General features: G+C 37.5%; 1 protein-coding gene across 1 annotated transcript in view; it reads right to left on the bottom strand.

Annotated features, from left to right (window-relative positions):
• The window catches only part of map4l (microtubule associated protein 4 like), a 153,890-nt gene that overhangs the window by 76,193 nt on the left and 53,420 nt on the right, over positions 1-24,277 (bottom strand). The window contains exons 3-5 of the mRNA XM_059344977.1: positions 22,608-22,694; positions 21,426-21,503; positions 19,705-19,944 (exon numbers count right to left, since the gene is read on the bottom strand). Of these exons, the coding sequence (XP_059200960.1) occupies positions 19,705-19,944; positions 21,426-21,503; positions 22,608-22,694 (405 nt within the window). The remainder of the gene's footprint in view (positions 1-19,704; positions 19,945-21,425; positions 21,504-22,607; positions 22,695-24,277) is intronic.

Genomic DNA, 24,277 nt, shown 5'->3' with positions numbered 1-24,277 from the left:
CCTTTTCCTCACAGGAACAAACTTAACTATAAATATATATATATATATATATATACACTGTAAAAAAGGTTTGTAGAAATAACAGTAATACACTGTCAAATACATCAGAAATAGGGCATAAAATGAAAAATTGTTTATCACCATATTAGACACTTTTAATTACCGTAAATCAAAGAATGGCACAAAACGTTTACTTTTTTCTGTCATAAACTGGAAGAAACGCACAGTTTTGCTGTAAAATATAACATTTTCATGTGAAATGTATGGATAAATACCATGATGTGTGAATGAATTACACAATTACCCTAAAAATAACAGGATTATTCAGACTAAATTACAGTTTTTGCTGATATTTACATTTAAATTTAGAATAGAAAATCCACCTACAGCTGCCGGTATTTTTCCGTAAATTAAACAGATTATTTTTTACAGTGTATATATATAATCCAGCAGTCTGTTTAATGCTCTCAGAAACTCAGTTTGTTTGTCAGAGCTGCAGTTCTCCACTCAGACACCAGATGGAGCCAACACACAGCGCTGAGACTGAACCAACCACACACACACACACACACACACACACACAAACACACACACACACACACACACACACACTGCAACATGATCATCTATCTGCCAACCACAACACACGTGTGTCCTCTGGGATTATCTCATTTTATAGTATTCACTTTGACTCCATCGCACTCAAGGACAAAACCAGGTCGCTGCTTCATGTGTGTGTGTGTGTGTGTGTGTGTGTGTGTGTGGTCCCTGATTTCACTCACTGACAAAAGATGGTTGCTCCTTTGCATGGCCTACAAGAATGTTTTCCCTGTTTGTCTCACACACAGTTAATCTGTTTTAGTGATGAGCGCCACACACACACACACACACACACACACACACACACACACACACACACACACACAAAATCAAGTCTTAACCCTCTAACAGGCCTTTAAAGAAAATATGTCCTCAGTTTGCTGGTTAAAGCCATGGTCCTCACTATGTAGGAAGGACGAGAAGACACAAACACGCATTCTTGTACATCTATCTTTTTAAGGACACATCATTAATGTAATGAATTTGTAGCCTCTGACCCTAAACCTAAACCTGAAATTGAAACCAAGTCCAAACCTTCAAACATTTTTTGGGCCTTTGAAGAAGTGAGGTCCACCTGAAATGTCCTCACTTCACAAAAATGTCCTTACTCAGTTAGTTAAGAACTAATTCTGGTCCTCACTATGATTGGAGTACAAGTACACACACACACACACACACCAAAATCATTATCAATTGTGTCTTTTTATTGGTCATTATACATGTTTTTTGGTAATTGTGTGTCTTTTTTGGTCATTATACGTCTTTTTTGGTCAATTTGTGTCTTTTAAGGTAATTTTACATAATTTTTGGCCATTTTGTTTCTTTTTTGGTCAGTTAGTTGTTGGTTCATTTGTTTGGACAAATATAACGATGACAACAAAAACAGCTGATAAGAGTTTAATTTAAGAGCTGATACCTAGACAGTTAACATGGTTTTCTTCAAAATGATTTTAATTATTATCAATGAAACCATGTTAAATTATATTTGTCCAAACAAATGTACCATTAGTTGAACCAGGCATTAAAATGAACAAGAAACTAATCATTTTTTTCCAAATATATACAAAGACAGAGGGATAAAAGCCCATTTTCAGAGCACACACTGGCTCTGGATGGTAAATAAAGTGAGGGTGTCCTTGCCTTATGTAAGGGTGAAATAGTCCCAGACATGAATATTGTATGTGAAAGAAGATGTGAGGACAGAACGCTGCAGGGTTATAAATAGAGACACACAGAGACAGAAGAGACACAGAGACACAGAGAGAGACAGCAGGTGTCCACCACATCAGAAAACCAAAGGACTTATTTATTATTTTTATTTATTTGATTTTATTTTTTATTTTTATTGGTGTATTCCTTGTCTGCATGCTGTGCTATTTTTTTTTTAAATTTTCCCCCTTTTCTGTGGTTTGTCATGTGAGTGCTTTATGTGGGAAATAAAAAAGAAAAAAAAAAAGAAAACCAAAGGACTTATTTATTTTATTTATTTTTATTATTTATTACATTTATTTATTACATTTATTCATTACATTTATTTATTTTATTTTTACTGTGGTTTGTCATGTGAGTGCTTTATGTGGGAAATAAAAAGAAAAAAAAAGAAAACCAAAGGACTTATTCATTATTTTTATTTATTTTATTTATTTATTTCATTTATTTCATTTATTTTATTTATTACATTTATTTATGACATTTATTTATATTTTACTGTGGTTTGTCATGTGAGTGCTTTATGTGGGAAAGAAAAAAGAAAAAAAAAGAAAACCAAAGGACTTATTCATTATTTTTATTTATTTTATTTATTTATTTCATTTATTTCATTTATTTTATTTATTACATTTATTTATGACATTTATTTATATTTTACTGTGGTTTGTCATGTGAGTGCTTTATGTGGGAAAGAAAAAAGAAAAAAAAAGAAAACCAAAGGACTTATTCATTATTTTTATTTATTTTATTTATTTTATTTATTTTATTTATTTTATTTATTTATTTTGTTTATTTTATTTATTACATTTATTTATTTTATTTTTATTTTTACTGTGGTTTGTCATGTGAGTGCTTTATGTGGGAAATAAAAATAAAATAAAATAAAAAGAAACCAGAGGAGTCAGTGAGCTGTCAGTAAGTGTGTTAGTCCACCACTGACTCCAACCAAAACACCTGCACTGTTTGGGCCACATCTCACACACTGTAAAAACAAGAAAATCTGTTTAATTTAGGGTAAAATTGCGCCAGCTGGGGTCGCCACAACTTTTATGTTGTAAATTTAAAAGTAAAAATCAGCAAAAATATGTAGAGTGGTCCCTTTATTTTAGGGTAACTGTGTCTTAGTGACATTAAGGCATTTCTCCTTTAATTTTACATGAAAAAAACTGTGTTTTTCTACGGTTTAAAAGTTTTAGACTATTCCTTCATTTTGGGTGTCTAATAACCAGATAAAACAGTAAATCTGAGGGAAATGATCTTGCTGCATGGACAGATAATTTACCTTGACAGGATTTATTAAATTAAGATTATTAAATCTAGAAATAAGCATGTTGAACACTTAAAATAAGAAATTAACTCTTAAAACCAGATAAATTAAAGCTGCCAGCAGTGATGAACTGGCCCGAGCAGAGTGACCTGACGATTATTTGGTTCTTACCAAGATAAAAAAAAACTTTAGATTTACAAGTGTTAGATCATTTATCTGGTTTTAAACACCTTTTTTTGCAGTGAATGAATATAAAAAGCTTAAATCATACTGGACCAGAGCTCCTGTTTGACTAATAACACCCTGGCCGGTGTTAATAACCTCCATTTTTCAGACCCTGTGGTGAGTGTGAGTGTTCTGCAGCAGCAGATCTCAGAGGGAGGAGCAGCTCTGGTGCAACATCTTAGTGCTGACTGAATACACCGAGCAGACAGCAGAACAGACTCTCTCCAGAGCTGAGAGGTGAGTGGAGAGACGGAGAGTTGCTCTAAAGATTTACTGTCATTTCTGCTCATGGAGACGGACGATAAAATCCCCTTTGGTACCTTTTTGGTGCCCGTTTGCCAAGTACACAATGGCTCAAACAATACTGTAACAGCAGATCATGTGGTGTGAAGTAGTAAAAAGTAAACCATTATATCACTTAACTGCTACACTAAGGTGTCGGCCATCTTGAAAAATGGCTGCCATCTTGGAATTTCAAGTATCTGTGGGTGGGTTATTGTCAAGTGACCAACAGAGACTGCTCATGCCAATTTGTAAACTTGTATCACCAAATAAACCATTATATCACTTAACTGCTCCACTAAGGTGTCGGCCATCTTGAAAAATGGCCGCCATCTTGGAGTTTCAAGTAACTGTGGGTGGGTTATTGTCAAGTGACCTACAGAGACTGTTCATGCCAATTTGTATGCTTGTATCACCAAATAAACCATTATATCACTTAACTGCTCCACTTAGGTGCCGGCCATCTTCAAAAATGGCCGCCATCTTGGAATTTCAAGTAACTGTGGGTGGGTTATTGTCAAGTGACCAACAGAGACTGCCCTTGCCAATTTTTATGCTTGTATCACCAAATAAACCATTATATCACTTAAGTGCTACACTAAGGTGTCGGCCATCGTGAAAAATGGCCGCCTTCTTAAAATTTCAAATGGCTCGGACAATTTTCTTGTTAAGTGACCCATGGAGAGTGTCCATGCCAATTTTCACGCTTGTATCATAAACTGAACGATTCTGCCAAAAATGAGCACTTAGCCGCTCCACTAATACTGTAACAGCAGATCATGTGGTGTGAAGTAGTAAATAGTAAACCATTATATCACTTAAATGCTCCACTAAGGTGTCAGCCATCTTGAAAAATGGCCGCTATCTTGGAATTTCAAGTATCTGTGGGTGGGTTATTGTCAAGTGACCAACAGAGACTGCTCATGCCAATTTGTATGCTTGTATCACCAAATAAACCATTATATCACTTAACTGCTCCACTTAGGTGTCGGCCATCTTGAAAAATGGCCGCCTTCTTAAAATTTCAAATGGCTCGGACAATTTTCTTGTTAAGTGACCCATGGAGAGTGTTCACGCTTATCATAAACTGAACGTTTCTACCAAAAATGAGCACTTAGCCGCTCCACTAATACTGTAACAGCAGGTCATGTGGTGTGAAGTGGAACATGAGTAAGACCATCTGGTGGACGCCGGAGGGGACGTCATGATGAAACAGCTCTGTAACATAATGGTAGTGATACGTTTCATTCATGGTAGTGATGCTGACACATATCAACCATAATAGGACTGTGTGTGTGTTCTAAATGGTGATGTGTATACCAAATTTTGTAACTAAATGTAATTACTGCAGGAGGCCACCCTGGGGGGTAGGGTATTGACACCCACTTCTTATGGGGGCGTTCCCCAGACATAAATTGGACAGTTTCCCCTTCATTAGGGGTCTTTCTACACTTTGACCGATTGTGTGTTGAATGACCTTTCATTGCAAAGAAAATAAAAACCTGGTCGGCAGGCAGAAGTCTCTATTTCATTCTTCACCAGCAGCAGAGGAATTTCCACGACACCAACAACTTTTAAAATGCCAGAGCCATTCAGACGGCCACCAACACAGCAGAATGACACTAAATAAACAAGTTTTGACCTGATTTAACAGCAAAGACGGATCAAACGGAGGCCGAAGTCACAGGATGCACATGTGTAAAAAGTATCAAGTCATGCTTTGGCAGACGACTTTTATAATGGTTGTTTTCTTGGAGAATCTCAACAGTTTTGTCCAGAACTCCAACTTGTTCTTTTCAAACAAAGGCCTGATTTTAGTCAGATTCTTCATATGGAAACTCCTCCTTATTCACCACACACTCACAGTAACGCCACTGTGAGTCTAGAACAACATTAAACATGAGAATAAAGTCTGTAACTGTTGTGGTCTTACCTGTTGTAGAAGGTGACATGGTTGGTAGCATGATGAAACAGAGAAAAGGAAGGGGAGAGAAATAAAAAGATATTGTTGAGTCAGTTCAGAATCACATTTCTCCAACATCAACTTAAACAACGTCTCAGCTGTGGAACGTCTAATATGCAATGTAAATAATGAAGAAATGTAAAAACTACAGTAAGACTTTAGATTAGGGAACACATATTCAACATTAATTAGTTGCTAAAACTCGTCTTAAAACCTATTTTTACGAGACTCTGCTCTTGTTTTAGTGTTTTATGGTTTGTTTTTATTTATTGTTTTTGAATTGTTTCTTAAAAAGCAATGAAACTATTTATGTTAGTGTTTATTCCTGTTTTATTTATTTTATTGTTCTTGTTTGCTTGTTTATGGACAGCACTTTGTTGCGACAAAGACGAAAACGAAGGACATTGTCACTGTACTTTTAGTTCGTTTTGTAACCACAAAATACAGTTTCAGTTAGTTATTGTTTTCTTTTTTTTAAAACTCTCGTTTTTATTTTTATTTTTATTTCAGTTAACGGAACGATTATAACCATGGTTCATACAAAGTAAAGCATATTAAGATCATAACTCATATACAACAACTTCCTTACTTACTACTAATAATCAATAATTCTGAGGTTATTGAGGGAAAACTCTTAGTTAATGTCTTACTGGTTGTATAATAAGGCCATGCAGAATAAGGCATTAATAACTACTGAATAATGACTCATAAAGAGCCAATATGTTACTTATTTGCATGCTAATAAGCAGCTAATTCATGTTGAATATGTGTTCCCTAATATAAAATGTTACTAAAACTACAGTTACAGGACAAACTGTATCAGAGACTACAGGATGCCACAATAAAGGCGTACGGTGTGAGAATTTTAAAACTTTAAAGTTGATTCTATTAATCAGGTTACACACGTTATAACAGTTTTGAGTATTTTGTCAGAGTTTAGTAGAGAGAATCACACTGGAACATAAAGCTTCACTCAGCAGACTGAAACCAGCATCATCATCATCATCAGGAGGAAGAAGCACCAGACTGAGGTCATGTTGGGGTTAACCCCCCGGGTACCAGGGGTCAGAGGTTACCGCCTCAGTTACCGCGGTAACCTCTGACAGACAGGTCAGCTGATGGGGCGCTCAGCTACATCTGTCAAAGTCATGTCTTACACAACTTTCTTTTTTTAGACTTGTCAGGAGTTCTGTGTGTTGTAATAACCACTGGGGGAAACCCTGATATCTGAAGGGGATTCTATATTTTAATATGCACACTGCAAAAAGTGTCAAAAAACCAGATCAAACAGTAAATCTGAGGGAAATGATCTTGCTACATGGACAGATAATTTACCTTGACAAGATTTTTTAATTAAGATTATTAAATCTAGAAAAAAGCATGTTGAAAACTTAAAATAAGAAATGTTGTGTTTTTATCTTGTTTTTATACACACCTTTTTACAGTGAAAGAACTAGCAGTTTTAACCTCGACTAAACAAGAAACACAAAATTATTATAGTGGGTAAAATCAGTTAATTTTATTCTAAATAAATCTGTGTATCATTCATTCTTTCCATTTTCAATTGGCATTAAAAAATCAAATAATGAAAAATTGACTTTTTTTTTTTCGTTTTTTGTGTTATAATAAAAAACAAATAACAAAATAACCAGTCAATTTTTCATTATTTGATTTTTATTGCCAATTGAAAATGGAAAGAACGAATTGGATTATTATTATTATTATTATTATTATTATTATTATTCTGAAGGGGATTTTTATGATAATGATTTTGGTTATTATCAATAAAATCATGTTAAATGTCTAGATATCAGCTCTTAGATTAAACTCTTATCAGATATTTTTATAGTGGAGTAATGTATTTTTAAAAAAAAATTAAATGTAAAAAAACACTGTTTTGGCTGATATATGCATTTTCAGTGTTTCTTTGTTACTGAAACTGAATTAACTCATTTATCATTTTATGTCTTTTACGGTCATGTTTTAGCAGTTTTTCACAATAAAATTTTTTTTACAGTGACATTTTTACAGTGTATAACAGTTGCAATGAGGATAATATCTAGTTCTGTATTTTTATACTTAATATATTTGACATTATGTCTGTTTTACTTGGCTGAATATCATCAAAAATAAATCTGGCATGGAGTTTTAAGCCAGAACTTTAGAGGGAAGCTGATGGAAAGACTCAATGTTGCTTCATTTTTATGTCTTCACATCATGAAGCCTCTGAATTCAGATTTTTGTCAACTCAACTGTAAGTTGTACTAACTTATAATTTTACATTGTAATAACTTTTAATCCTTACTTCTGCTAACTTCTGCAATGTGCTGAATTGGCACGATTGTAACGCCGCTATGAGATGTCAGCTAATGTTGCGACCACAATTTTGACTTAGCATTGATACGCTAATGGCTACTTATGTAGCTGTAACAAGCAGCGCCGCTAGCATCAGTTAGCCGCTAGCATCTGTTAGCCGCTAGCTTTCGCTAATGACCGAATTTCACCGCTTTCCCGCCTTTCACAACAAAGAAATAAGAGTTAGCAGAACTATTGTCCCTTGTTGTGAACCCCAACTTAAAGATATAAGTAACAACAACTCACCAACTTGTTTTTGAGCAGACAACTGGCTTCCTTTGTTGTGCTAACTTACATTATTGCCCTAAATGTCAATCATTTATATTTCCAAGTTTTACCAACTTAAATCACTGTTTTAGGCCAAAAAATACAAGTTGGCTTTTTTGCAGTGTACTGCACTAATGTTGCTAACTGCAGCATAGATAAACAACTATAAACCCTTATCAACCTTATAAAAGCTATAAAATGCACGAGCAAACTAGCTTTGCCATGCATGTGTGTGTTTCTAAAGACAGAGAGGAGATAGTGGGAGGTCACACAGGCAGATGAAACAGTAAGACAGTGGAGCAAGCAGAGAGAAGAAGAAGAGCTACCAGAAGAAAGCAGGTCAAGTGATAAAATTGTTATGATCATGGTAACAGATACATAGAGGCAGGCAGAGGGAAATAAATCAGACAACTTATCAGTTTACCGTTGCAGGTTTGTTAATATAGGGCCCGACCAGCACAGTGCATTGTGTCCCTGTCTCATGGGATCATTTATCGGGACCCGAGTGTCTCTCTGATGCTTAATTATTTTATTTTTTTTAGGGAATTTAAATGGTGATAAAACCAGATTTGTGTAGGGCTGCTCGATTATGCCAGATGTTATATATTTTGGTGCATGTTTTATTGTCATTTATTGAACTTTAAAAATGAACTCAACTTAAAAAGAAGCAAACAAATAAATGTAAAAAACCCAACAAAAAACAAATGAAATAATAAAATAATATATTAACCCTTTGGAGTCTCATTCTTCCACTTAAAAAATGTTCATCATGTTGGTATTAGTTTTTCAGCACCCAAAAGACCTGATTTTTTTTTTCACTTGACTAACATTTTGAACCAAAAGGAAACAAAAAAAAACTAAAATCTGAATTTTTTTCCGCATGAATCTGTGACCGCTTTTAATCTCGTAAATCTGCAACTTTTTTCCTGTAGATTTGCCACTTTAATCTTGTAAATTTGCTAGTTTTTTCTCATAGATTTGCCGCTTTTAATCTCGTTAATTTGCGACTTATTTCCTGCAGATTTGCCACTTTAACTCTCATAAATCTGTGACTTTTTTCTTGTAGATTTGCCACTTTAATCTCAATTTTTTTCTCGAAATATTTCCCCCCTCCACCCGATCCATATATATATATATATATATATATATATATATATATATATTTTTTTTTTTTTTTTTTTTTTTTTTTTTTTTTTTTTTTCAAATACAGAGAGTGTCAGAGCGATACTTTGAAGGGTTTTTATGTCAGGAGATGGTGAAGCAGTTTCATGGACTCCAGAGGGTTAAGATAATATATATTTTTCAAAATTATCAAACAGTAAATCAAACAAATAAACCAAAATAAATTAGATGAAGTAGTGCACTGCCACAACCTACTAAAAAAAAACCAAATGAACATTTTGTTTCGTCAAACTACATTATCAATATTATAATATTTAACATCTGGTTCATTATTGTGAAATGAAATAATCACAATAATCATTTTCTTCATTATCTAACCAAAATTGGAATTGAAAATAAAATAAAATTCATCGCACAGCCCTAGATTAGTGTGTAGTTGTGAATATCTTGATGAAAAAATGATGTGTCGGGCCCTGGTTATTACAAAAACATAAAGAAATGGATCGAGCACCAAGCAGACCTGGTGGTCGATCCACAGACACAGAGCCATGCACACAGGAAGACAAATAGTAGCTACTACTTCCTGCTATCCTAGCCTATAGAATCATTTTATTTGCCCCCTATGTTATTGATAATCTTCCCTGTAGTTCACCAACCTTCCAGTGGGGGGAGCTGTGGCGACGAGGACTCCTGGTGCTCTGAGTGTGCAGGGAGAGAAGGAGGGGCGGCGGGGGTGGAGGTGGTGGTGGATGGAGGGGGAGTGGCTGAGCTAAAGGGAGGGGGCGTGTCTGATGATGATGTTGTGGGAGTGGCTTCGGTCTTAAAGGGACAGGCTGAGGAGCTAAGGGGCGTGGCCGAGGAGCTAAGGGGCGTGGCTGAGGTGGTGGGGGTGGCGATGGAGGCTGTGCCCGTGGAGGTGGGTGGTGTACTGAGAAGAGGAGCGGCTGCAGTGGTGGATAAGAGTGCTGCAGAGGGGATGAAGGGCTTGGCGTCGACATTGAGGGTCGATGCGAGTGCACTCGTTAGAAGAGGGCGAGTGTCTGCAGCAGCTAAGGGTGAGAAAACGGAGGTAGGAGGAGGGTCTGGAGTGCTGAAAACAGAAGCAGGGGTGGACTTTTCTGCAGGGGTGGACCTCGCCAGGGGGGCTGTAGCCAGGGACGGGGTGTTGGTGATGGGGGTGGTGGTCTGTGAGTTGGGGGTGGAGCCTGGAGGGGTCTGGAGGACTGAATCCAGGAAAGAGAAGGTCTGGGAGACTGGGCTCAGATTGTCCCCTGTCATCAATGCTAGACTACCACTAACATCTCCAGCTATGCTACTCTTGTTAGCCGCTGTGCTAATGTTAGCCTCAGGCTTGCTGTTGGAAACTTTCTCCTTCTCTTCGTCTCCTTTTTGAGCATCTTTAGCGGACAACGGGAAGTCATCTACGCACATAGGCTCGTAAGAGCGCGGAGACGAATCTGGGACGAGGCTAGCATGGGAACGATTGACGAAACTCGTGGGGATTTGAGTAGGGGCGGAGGACAAGATGGGGCTGGGGTTTGAGTCTGGGACTTTGGTGTCATAAGGACCAGAATTGGCGGTTGTAGCCCAGGTAGGAGCGACTGTAGCCGGCGTGGGGGAGGTGGGTTGCTGGGACACTCCCCACTCCTCTGGAAGTCTTGCCCGAGTCTTGGTCTTCTTGCCTTTCACTCTACCCCCTCCTCCACTCTCTCTGATCTCCCACTCCCAGTTCTCCTCCTCGTCCTCCTCGGCCTCCAGACCACCCTTATCCTGCATCCCGTCCTTGTCCAATTGGCCGATGTTATTTTCCTGGCCGTCAAGGAAGTCGTAGACCTGGTCATGGCCCTTCCTCTTCTTCTTCCGTCGCCGCTGCTTGCCGGCCTCGCCCCCCGGCCCCGCCCTCTCGGGGCTGAGGGGTTCGGAGGCCGAGGACGTGGGACTGCTGTCGTCCAATGAGCCGCTGGGAGAGAGGACGGGAGCTGCCGGGGGGTGGGGGTGGGGGAGGGTTTTATAAGAGGAGGAACCAATCACATACTGTGTCAGAGAATCACCTGCCAAAAAGCCATCAGATTGTGGTTACCACAGGCGGTTTTCACTACTTCATGTCTAAGTTGTTTGCTGTTGCATGGCAGTTAATGAGTCTCATGACTGTTCTCAACAACAGGACGGGAGCTGGTAGAGTCACCAATAACTAAAGGTAGACTGTTGGTTATTGAAGGCTACCACAGAATTAGCTGTTCCATCTTACACAGAGTCATACAAACGCATCAATTGAATGCATGTTGAATAGGTTAGGGTTAGAACTATTGTTAGGGAATGGATCACTTGGGACTAGCCCACTTCTACTCTATGAATCAGTAATTGGAAAGAGTCCGGATGTGCTTACTGGGAGACTGAGGCTCCGTTTACACAATGACGGTCTGAACAGTAGATGCAAAAGTGGCGTCTCGTCTTCATTTTTTATTCTGCGTTTAGACGAGCTTTTTCAGGAGGAAATCTGCTGCATACGGTGAGGCTTAAGTGTGTGAATGTGATTGGGTATGGAGGAGACTTTTAAGGGAGCTCCTTCTTGTTAAACAGAACCACCTGAGAAGCCATTATTGGTAACTGTTTAGAAAAGGGCAGAAAAGGGCAAACAGTATGACAACCACTATGTTCTACCGTTTTCGAACCAGAGGTGATCGAGGTTTCCAGGCTGTTGCTCCCAAGCTTTGGAACAGTCTTACTCCCTCACTGCGCTGAGTAGATTCTGTTGTCACTTTTAGAAGCCAACTGAAGACATTTTTATTTGTTCAGGCCTTTGATTAATTGTTTCGGGACTGCTATGGTTGTTTAAATTGCTGTTGTTTTGGTCTTTTAAAACTTGTATGTACATTTTTATGTTATGTGTATGATTTGTATGTGAAGCACTTTGTGACTTCTGTCTGTGAAAGGTGCTATATAAATAAAGTTTACTTACTTACTTACTTACTTACTTACTACCAGTGGCGCCCATTGGTAAATCATCTTTGAAAACATATTTTCCAACAGGGGAAAGCCTTCAGTTGCATTCATTGCTCATCTTTCAATACTCTCCAGTTTTGATATAACTGCTGCAATTGGAGCTTCTATACTGACCTCTTCAGGAGCTGCCGTTGTTATTCTAACCGAAGAGTTGGCTTTATTTATTTATTTTTTATTAACATTGGTGTAGGCCCTGTTGACCCAAAACAATTTGTGTTCTTCGATTGGAAAAATGTGAAGCTTTTATGACATTAAAACATTTATTTTTTACTTTTTAGTCAACTAATATGTGCATCATTGCTAACAAAAGTCTAAGGCCTGGCTTCTTAACCTCAACATTTTGCCAACTTTAAGTCTAGCGAGTCTAGCTTTCAATTCCAAATTTCGTGAGATATTTCTTGAATTTTTCTGTCCAGCCTTTAATTTACACATGGGTAATCGCTGCTTCGTGACAAAATCATATCAATAAATGCTCAGTATGACCTATAAGTAATGCTGTTAGGCTAATTGAGACTTAGTAGGCTTTTTTATTGTCATTGTAAGGGTTAAAATAAGGTTTGCATCTCCATTTCAACGTTTTTTCTCTATTTTGGCCAACAGTGGCTCTTCTGTCAATAAAGGTTGCCAGCCCCTGTGATAGACAATTAGCTGCAATGTGAGGCAACTTCAGTCCAACAGAAAACCATTAACTGAGCAATGGAGGGCTAAACCCCCACTCAAGGTAACTTTGTTTTAGCTTGTAGACATAAAAGGCTTCTATAAGTTTGTCTGACTCTGGTTAGCTGGTAAAATGTTCATTCATTGAGTGTATCCAGCCATAGTAGCCATAGTCTGACTGCTTTAAGGCTCCTTTTGGCAAAACCTTTTAAACATTTTCATCAAATATGCTGTATGTGATGGTGCCTGCTTTTATAAAGACATTCAACCTGTAATTTACTCACCTGTTACGGACTTTCTGTTTCAGTAACATCGGATTGAATGTGCATTTTCAAATTATCTTAAGACCAAGACAGATATTATAAGGTGCTGTTTGACATTAACACAATGGTTGGGCACTGAGAGTTAACAGAGAAGAATTTGCTTTGATGTATCTGCCAGGTTTGGTCTTTTCTTTGCCAGCGTCACACTGGATTTCATTTACATTTTGTACAAAATGGATTTTCATTCCAATTTAGAGTTTTGTATGAGGACTTTGTAGGACCAAATCTCACAGTGACTGGACATTATGGCATCATCTATCAATCATCCCAATGAAACAGTTAAATGACAAGAAATTAAAGTTAAAAGATCCATCGGCTAGCCGTATCATGTTTGGTAAATTTTCAATTCTGAAAATTCTGAAAGGAGCCTGGAATGGACTGTGTGATTCTCTCTTTATGGGAAAATAATCATCATCATTATCATCATCATTAACATCATTATCATCACCATGACCCAGGGGGTAGAACTGCTCTTTGTAGGAAGCAGGCACAAAACAGAGCAAGACAAACAAACATAACAAGGTAAATGAATCAAGCACATTTGGAATGGGGTCTGGCATGCATTATTAAAAAATAAATGCATGCATGTCTGAAGCAACTCAGTAATAAATTGATCATTCTCTCGCATGGAGAAGCACTAAAATGATCCAAAATGGCCCATTAAATACAGTATATGGACTGTGATACAGAATCACAACACAATGACAAGCTGTGCACATGCAACAACAACAACAACAACAACAAAAGAGAGAAATGCAGCTTGCACTGAAATGACCCCTTCATTTGTCTGTTCCCACTATCTTCTCGTTTGGGGATGAAGTCACCACAACTGGGAATTGTTTTTTCCTCTGAAGCAATATTTCTCAATTATTTCTGACAAGTAAATTCATCAGCTCAGAGAGAATGAGAGAGAAAGATGAACAGACAGATAGAAACAGACAGGCAGAGGGATAGGTAAAACTCCCTGACCTATACAACCCCCTCATCGTGTCCTCTTTCTGTCTACATTATTATTCCTCTGCCTCAGTTTTCATCCTCCCATCTACTCAATCTGTCTTACATCACTGGATATTACCATGAATCCATAAAGAGGTGCATTCCCTACTAAACCTGGCACATTCCCCAGTGTTTCTAAACTGATTGATTTAATTGAAGTTGCTATTTTCTCCCTTTGGCCTCCAACACTCGGCCGGCTATAAACAGCTCGAGGAAGACCAGGAAGGGCATTATCATCTATATTTAATGTGATAAGGTATTTAATGGGAGTACATCTTAATCTGGAGTCTGGCAAACTGCCCAGAGAAACATTAATGTTGGAGTGCTGGCTGCTTCAAACACATTGCCTATGCAAAAGTGACATGTGTGAGAGTTAATCTGAATTTTTTTTTCTGCAAATGGGTTTTTCATCACACTGAATCCAACTGGTACCAACACAGACAAAGGAGCAGGTGTGTGTTCTTGCATATATCAAGAAGAGGAGACACAGTTGTTGCGACTGAGAAGAGACAACTTCTGGACGTGAAAGGTGGAGTCAATGCATCTAGCCTGCATTCTTTCTAATGGCCAGTAGAGGGCGACTCCACTGGTTGCAAAGAGAAGTCCATTTTTTAGGAAAGACATTAGAAAAATACCCTATTTCTCATTCAAGTTTGTATCTTAGTAAACACTTTCCTAATTAATTTATGGACTCAATCGCTATTTTTACGTCTTGTGCAATACAGCACAGGGATCATTTTATAAATGATCCTCCCATTTAGAGTAAAATAGACGATAAAGCTGGGTATGCATTTTGTTGCCTAAAATGTCTTGTTCTGTGTACAGTTGGATTAACCCTCTGGAGTCTGGGGCTATTTTGTCCGTTTTTGAATCATTTTCATTCTGCCTGTATATAACACTTAAAACAAGGTTTACCACGTCATGTTGGTATCTTTTTTTCATCAGCACAACCGAAGTGGACTTTTTTAGTTCCTGTTGAAGAGCTGTTGAAGGTCTTTTTTCTCCCCTGAAAACAGCCTGGCTACTGATTGGATAGAACGATAAGCAGGATGTGACGTAGTACTGGACACCACAACAACACATTTGTAAAAGCCGGCGAAGCAGTGTTACCAACTTAGTGACTTTGTTGCTATATTTAGCGACTTTTCAGACCCCCTTAGTGACTATTTTTCAAGAAAGAGACTGGAGACAAATCCAGAGACTTTTTGTTATTGGAGACTATTGGAGACTCGTTCTTAACGAGCCACGGGGGCCAGAAGCTCGTTAAGAAGAGTAAGAATGAGTTGAAGCGGCACAGTCCTCCTGCAGCAGTCTCTCCCAGCTGCAGTCACAGAGCCGGAGGGGATGTTAGCGTCCAGTCTAGGCTAACAGTTAGCTCTGTAGCAGTACAGTGTGTATGTGCTGCTGCTGCAGGAGGTGTTCACTTAGCGATCTCTGTTTACAACAAGCACCAGACACTCTGTGTACAGTTAGCGATGCCGGTTAATTCACGATCACTATGTTTATGATCAGCGGAGATGCTGTGCATAATTAGCCATGCTGGTTTGTTTATGATCAGCTGCTGACGTTGTCCACAGTTGCGTCTCCTGTGTTTAATCACCTCCGGAGTCTCAAAATCCCTCTTGGGGCATTTAATTATTTATTTTTTTAGTGGAAACACGACTGTAGAGATCTTACAGATATTCGATGGTTGGAGCTGGAGCTAAAAGCAGATTCTGCTTTCTGAACTCATGCTTCTCATTCAACAGAATGAGCTTTTCTCCTTCATTACTTTTAGTCACAAACACAGGTTAAAGGTTGCATATTTTTACATAACCTTTTAACAAAAAGCCAAAGATCTGCATGAGTAAGATTGAAGATTGGGTTAGCTTATGTAAAGCTTACATTTACTCTTCATTGTTGTTCATCCAAATGATGTAAGAGGGCTGGCACATTTACAGAATGACTGCAGGTGTTTTGTGTGATGGAGGGGTTAGCTAAGCACAGAATTTTAAAATAGCAGCATGTGGTTACATCACTACACTCTCTCCTCTGGAAGCTGAATGGGTAGCAAGGAGCTATCTTTATGGTCAAACAAATAAAATGAGGATTGTAAAGAGTGAGAGTGAGCCGTGTTGGAGCTATTACAGCAGCCATTAATTGCTATTGGGTAACACACAATCTCATCTCTGGTTTCTAGGAGACATCTGCTGAAATTTCCTGTAATGAAGCAGGATAGTAGCGGTTACATAACGAGCAGTCTGTACAGCTAGCTGGCTTTCAGCTAGCGGGGCTATCTTTAGTACACCAACAACACAGAAGAGTTAAAATAAGAGCTCGTTTAATGTTTCATAAGTTCTGCACTAGTGAAACTCAGATGCTGAGTCATTCTCAAAGTTCACTTCAAGGTCCTGTTGTGCAAATCTTCATTTCTTTTCCATTTCTCTCACCTGAGACGACTGACTGAGTGAAACATTAAGTTCAGGTGATGAAATAGCTTTTGGCAGTTTTCACACAGAATCTAATATAAACGCTGCTTTTGGGCATAATTACACAGGAAGACAGTAACAGACATGGTGTGCTGCTGTGTCTTTGTCTTTAAATCCTCCTGTGGGTTTGTGTTGTTGTTGTTGCCGAGCAACCACAGATTCAGTTAGCGGTTATTCACTTAAGCTGCTATTGATTCATGTAAACATTAATAATTCAACCTAAAAGGCAATCAGAAATCTCATAAATTGCCTGTAGGCTGTTTTTTTTCTTTATCAGTCTGCAGTAACTACTGAAGACATTATGAAATGTAGAGGTAGACAGATAGATCAGCCGGCCAATATATCAGGCCGATATTTAACTATGGAGTCTTGGGCTATTTTGTCAATTTTTTAATGTCTTTTCATGCCTTTGCAAGTCATTTTGTATCTTTTTTGGTCATTTTTGGTCATTTTGTGTCTGTTGTTGTGTCTTTTTTTTGTTATTTTGTGTCTTTTTTTAGTAATTTTTAGTCATTTTGTGTCTTTTTTTAGTCCTTTCGTCCAACATAAAATGTGATTTTGAATCTTTTTTTTAACTTTCAAAACACTATCATGCTCAATAAAGAATTTTAAATGTGTCAAATGTGACCAAAGGTGTCAAATCTAACATATAAGAGGGTTCCATCCAGTTCTATCATTTGATACTAAATCTATTTGAGCTTGTCTCCAGTTTTACTTGGTATATCATCATCAAACTGAAACTGGCCTCATGGAGTTTACAGCCAGAACTTTAGAGGTAAATGTACAGTAGGGCTCCACGCTGCTTTGTTTTATACTCTGATGGAGGCAACAAGTCTGGATTTGGAGACTTTGGTGACTCCACAGGGTTAAAGACTGATAATCGGTATCTGCATCAGTCGACCACTAATGAACAGTTTGGGTCGTCTGTCTGTTGATCCAGTTTGTCAGTAGATAAAGAAAGAGGTAATCAGGCTACAGAAACCCATGGCAAGTTTTTGGCGGAAATGTAAGTATATAATGTGTATAGAATGTATGTATATGTCTTATTTGCTATATTCCTTATTCTTTCTTCTGTATCCATATCTTGAGCTACTGTGACAACTAAATTTCCTCACTGAGGGATAAATAAAATCTTATCTTGGGACCAGTATTTAGATTTTCTGGGTTCTGTCTCCATCCTGTTTCATAACTCTGTGTTAGATCTGACCAACCAGAGCAGGCTGGACGACTGTAATGCTCCTCTATGTGATCTACCCCAATAAAAAGTGATAAATCAGCTGATACTGAATTTCCCCTTGGGGATGAATAAAGTAATTTTGATTTGAATTTTGATTGATTGATTCAGAGCTCTGTGTGACCAGAAGAAGAGTTTTAAAGTCTTTACATTGGTTGCCAGTTTTGGTATGGATTTATAAATTCTTTGACTTGTTTTTAAAGCACTTCAAGGTCTTGCATGGTTAATGTGTCTGAACCAGTTGGCCCCTCAGGTCCTCCAGTCTCTTAGTTATTCTAAAGAGTCGGGATAAAACCTTTTAGCTGGTATGCTCAAAGGATCCGACCACAGCTGGAAGTGTTGACGTTTTTAAACTTAAAACCTTCCAATTCAGCCAGTTATTCAAATAAGGATGGTTTAGGGAGATTATTTATATGATTTTATCCATTATTTTTCTGTCATTTTACTTTTCTATCCGCTCTATCAAATGTATTTGTCTTTATTTCCATAGTTTTATCTACTTTTAGTCTAGACTTATATTGTATTTGATTGTCATCTTTTTGATACTTGTTTTATCTCTTTCTATCTATTTCTTTAACCCTTTGATGCACAACATGGTCACATTTCATGTTATTTAATGCTGCTGTGTGTTTCTGTGCTCCATCTTTTGATATCAACTTATTCTATCATTGAGTATTCAAAGTGTTCTTTAAATATCTTGTTTTTGATAACAACACATCATTATTTCCATTTTGCCTCTTATACTTTATGAAGAAAAAAGGTTTTTGTATTATTACATAGCTAAATACTTGGCTAAGTAGCTTGCTAAGCTAACTACTTAGCCAAGAAGTTAGCTAAGTAGTTATCTTAGCAATCTTCTTAGCTAAATACTTAGCCAAGAAGTTAGCTAAGTAGTTAGCTCAACAAACTACTTAGAGAAGAAGCTAGCTAAGTAGTTAGCTTAGCAAGCTACTTAGCTAAATACTTAGCCAAGAAGTTAGCTAAGTAGTTAGCTTAACAAACTACTTAGAGAAGAAGTTAGCTAAGTAGTTAGCTTAGCAAGCTACTTAGCTAAATACTTAGCCAAGAAGTTAGCTAAGCAGTTAGCTTAACAAAGTAGTGAGAGAAGAAGTTAGCTAAGTAGTTAGCTTAGCAATCTACTTAGCTAAATACTTAGCCAAGAAGTTAGCTAAGCAGTTAGCTTAACAAACTACTTAGAAAATAAGTTAGCTAAGTATTTAGCTAAGCAAGCTACTTAGCTAAAAAATGGATATGTGTCATTTTTGACCCATGTTGTGCATTAGAAGAGTAGTGACACAAAAAGGGATTTTATTCAAAAAGAATAAAGGAAAACATAAAATTAGGATGTATGATGATCAAAAACAAACTAATTGAGGAAAACCAGAAATACTGAATGATGAAATAATTGTTAAATTATTGTAGAGATATAGAACATAAAAACTCTGTGTTCATTGGTCTCTAAATGTTAAATATCGTTTTTATTTTCTAAGCTTTTTCTGCCTCATTGTGGCTTGTCAGTCTTCTGTGAAGCATTTTGAGAAGCACTAACACGTATCAAGGTTGCCATACAAATTAAGTTGTGAGTGTCAGCTCAAATTTTATCTAGAAAAGTTTATGAATCCCCAAATAAACCACACTACATGTACCAAGAGCTCCTCCTCTCTCCTCCTCCTCCTGACTCCACCCGCCCCGACTGCCACACAGGAACACATGCAACCAACCCTTGGTGGTACCTGCAGACTGGTCCATGGAGTGGAGTCCCAGGCCCCCAGAAGAAAACTGGTCCCCCGTTTTAAATGGACTGCTTCCACTGGTGTTACTGGCCGTTTTGTTTTCCATACCGAACAGGCCCGAGCTCTTCTGGGCGTCCAGAGCTGAACCCATCCCAGACTGGCCGAGAGAGGAGCCCATACTGGTCTGGAATGGAGGCAGGCTGGACCCCATGGTCCCTCCGATCCCAGACTGGGAAAAGCCTGATGGAGACAGAAAACACGGATACTTCACAAACTGGAACCTGCACACGTGAACCATACACACACAGCCTGTGCTATCAATTTTGATGCTAATATTTGACATATCAAGACTTTGATAAAAAAAATAAATGCCCCAGCCAAAAAGTATTTATTGTATGGAAAATAACTCATAATTTGGGTGTTTTTTCTTTGAAAAACAGTGACATCATGGAATCAAACTGGCATTTAAAGGGTTAAAATCCTGAAAATAATTGAATATATGATAGTTTTAATCAGGACTGAAGTTGGTTGAAAGATTTAACCTAAAAAAATTGGAAAAAATATATATATCAGTAATATTTTTATAGCGTTATTTAGAAGTGGACATGTCTGCCATCAAGTGGCCATAAAGGGGTTTCTACATCTTAAATCTGACACTGCACAAAAAAACTAAAAATGCATCCTAATCAGTTTTGTCGCTAATCTTAGACATATTCAAGGCTGTGATGACAACCCTTGCCCCAGCCAAAAGTTATTCATTATGTGGAAAACAACTACAATTTTGTGTTTTTTTTCTCCATGAAAAAACATCAGTGACATCATGCAATCAAACTGACATTAAAGGGTCAAAATATTTGAATGTTTGGTAGTTTTGAGCAGGGCAGAAGTTGTTTAAAAGGTTTATGCAGAAAAAAGTAGAAAAAAATATAAATCTGTAAAGTTTTTATAGCATTTTTTTGGAAGTGGACATTTTCAGCCCGAAGGGTCTGAAAGGGTAGTAAATTTGAGTTCAAAGATAAAACTGTTAAAGTAATGTATTATAATTAGCCATACTTTAATAATTTAAAAACTACAACAAACTGATCAAATTTAGCATTACCAAACAATGTTAGAGCTACTTTATGTAGAATACGAAAAATTTCTAATAGCACCCCCAGTGGCCGTATCAAGGACTGCAAGCTAACTGCCCCAGTTTTCACTGTGGTTGTCAAATGTTTCTACTAACTACAATTAATGTAACTTTTACTGTTTTTAGTTATCTGTTACTTCCTGGGGTTATACCCTGCATGTATTGTAGAACTGGATACAGTGCTCCCTTGCAGCCAATTTTTTTTTCCAGGTGGCTAATGGCGATATTGCAATAAAAAATCCCCCTGCAGCCAGAAAATGTTCCCCATTGATCATAAAAAAAGAGAGATTCCTGTACAACTGTTGACGGGACATGTTGAACTGCAAATACGTTAATCATGACACTTTCTATAATTAATTTTTGACCCATGGAGTTTTTATAGATTTCCTCAAGCTAAGAAAAGTCATTTAAAATTCAGTGATATGCCAACCTCTTCTATGAAAAGAACTTCAAATTCCTTCAACCACTGCTAAATATGAATATGGTAATTTGATTACAATTATAAAGTGAATCAGTAATCAGTCAGCTACTAGAGTTTGTAGTTTGTAGTCAGAGGAAACAAGGACACAGGAGGTGAAAAAGGAAAGTGGACCTAGAAATGAGTCAGGCATGCTGTTGTCCTTTGTCTTGTTCTGGTTCCATTGATCTGTCCTCCCACCCATCATCGGACCTGAGAGAGAGAGAGAGAGAGACAGAGAGAGAGAGAGAGAGAGAGAGAGGGAGAGAGAGAGAGAGAGAGAGAGAGAGAGAGTGGCGTGTTAAGTGTCAGAACTAGTAGGTGTTATTTTTTGACTGACCTAAAGGGGGAACTACAGCTCCCATTGGCCTCTGAATTAAAAAAAATCTGACATTTCAGACAATTCATCCTGCCTGTATCTCCTGCCTGTGTCTTTTTCAGTCATTTTGTGTCTTCTTCTGTGTTATTTTGGGTCATTTTGTGTCTTTTTGTGTCTTTTTTGGTCATTTTGTGTCTATTTTAGTTATTTTGTGTCTTTTTTGGTCGTTTTGTGTCTTTTTGTTGGTAATTTTGTGTCTTTTTTTAGTCATTTTGAGTCTTTTTTAGTCATTTTGTGTCTATTTTAGTTATTTTGTGTCTTTTTTGGTCATTTTGTGTCTTTTTTTGGTCATTTTGTGTCTATTTTAGTTATTTTGTGTCTTTTTTGGTCATTTTGTGTCTTTTTTTGGTCATTTTGTGTCTTTTTTTTTGTAATTTTGTGTCTTTATTAGTCATTTTGTGTCTTCTTCTGTGGTTTTTTTGGGTCATTTTGTCTTCTCATTTTGTGACTTTTATTAGTTATTTTGTGTCTCTTTTTGGTCATTTTGTGTCTTTTTTTAGTCATTTTGTGTCTTTTTTAGTCCTTTAGTCCAACATAAAATGTGATTTTGAATCTTTTTTTTACTTTCTAAACACTATCATGCTCAATAAAGATTTTTAAATGTGTCAAATGTGACCAAAGGTGTCAAATCTACCATATAAGAGGGTTCCATCCAGTTCTATCATTTGATACTAAATCTATTTGAGCTTGTCTCCAGTTTTACTTGGTATATCATCATCAAACTGAAACTGGCCTCATGGAGTTTACAGCCAGAACTTTAGAGGTAAATGTACAGTAGGGCTCCACGCTGCTTTGTTTTCTAGTCTGATGGAGGCAACAAGTCTGGATTATTTGGAGCTTTTGGAGGCTCCACAGGGTTAAAGTAATCTTCAGTTGGTACAGAAGGAAAGAAGAATAATTGACTCAAACTTGTGTGCAAACTTTTTCTCCCCCCTCACCAGACAGGTAGTCAGAGCTGAAGGCCGGCTGTCCTGGCGGGTCTTGGCGCCCCCCTGATGACATCATTGATGACATCATCCCTGGACCTAAAAGGAAATAAGAAACATTATCAGTATCATCATCACCAATCAACAGAAAAACATCCCAAACCGGCTTCATATTCTGTCATAAATCAAAGTAAGTGAAATCTGTCACTCAAACAGGTCCCGCCCCTCCAGCCTGGTAGCGTGTGTTTATGTGTGTGTGTTTGTGTTGTGTACATCTTTTGACAGTGAGGCGAGCAGACACAACACGTCGCTGAAGGGACCATCACCATGGTTACGCAAGGAGAGGACAGCAGCATCTGCGTCTCCCTCGGCAACGCTGTCTGATGTGGACGTGTCTTAAAGGATCGATGCACACATAACACTACAAATACTATCTATAAAACAAGTGTCTGATATTTTTGGTAATATAAAATATATATATATATATATATAAAGGCAGGGGAAGCAGTGGGGGGGTTAAGTGCTGCTGTATAATTAAAGCAGGATGATATTGTTGCACTGCTGGCTGCATTTACCCTTTGATGCACAACATGTTTGAGTTTTTATATTCTATATCTTTGCAATAAATTCATCTCATCATTCAGTACTCCAGGTTTTCCTCAAATAACTTGTTTTTGATCATCATACATCCTAATTTTTTTGTTTTCATTTCTTACTTTTTAAATAAAACCCCTTTTTGTATCACTATGCTTCAAATGCACAAGGTCATTTTTGACCCATGTGTGTAAACTTGATGTAATAAAACAAAAACCGTTTTTCTTCATAAAGTATGAAAGGAAATATTGATATAATGATCAGTTGTAATAAAAAAAAATTGCATTAGAAGGTGTTTATATGTTGTGGATCTAAGGGTCACACATTCACTAATCACCAGTTTAAAACCTGACAAAGACACAAATATTAACTATCCTATTTTGTTAAATTGATGTTTTTACCAATGGAAGTTATTATTTGGTGGCTCTAATAAGTCTCAAATGTTAAAATATGTGATTTTTCCAATGAAGTCTGGTGGTTCTAACAACTCTTTTAAAGTTATTACTGACTTACACCCTTCACATTTGTACTTATAACCTCAGTTGTTTAAGTTAATTTAATAAATTCATTAATTTCTAGACATCTATTGTGTCCTATGGCGTATTTCTCATAGCCCAGGAGACGGATTATGACACGTGTAGCTGTCCATGGTGCTGAAGCAGCAGGATGGATGATGGACAGTGGAGCCTACAACAAAACCTGTTGGTGAAATATGTAACGCATGTATGATGAACTCCTGCTGAGACACGTGCAGCCTGACTGGATATTGTCTACCTGAATGATGTCATTGTTGTTAAGAAATTGGTTTACACTTTATACACTAAACCTGTTTTCAACCAAATGAGTTTATGGAGAATGACAACACACATTTATGGCGCTCTGCCCGTGTCAGTGTAATGGTGGATATCATGAATAATGAACAAGTGTGCATTAACTGTGAGCTGAAGCACGTTGGACTGAGTGTGTTTGTGAAAGCAGAGTTTCTTTATGGCTCGATCTATTTTTATCTACAAAACCACACACAGCAGACACAGTAAGTGCAGAGTCATTCTATCTATCTATCTATCTATCTATCTATCTATCTATCT

Source organism: Centropristis striata, chromosome 11 (genome assembly GCF_030273125.1).
Source record: "Centropristis striata isolate RG_2023a ecotype Rhode Island chromosome 11, C.striata_1.0, whole genome shotgun sequence".
Classification (NCBI taxonomy): domain Eukaryota; kingdom Metazoa; phylum Chordata; class Actinopteri; order Perciformes; family Serranidae; genus Centropristis; species Centropristis striata.
This window is presented reverse-complemented; position numbering and strand designations above follow the sequence as displayed.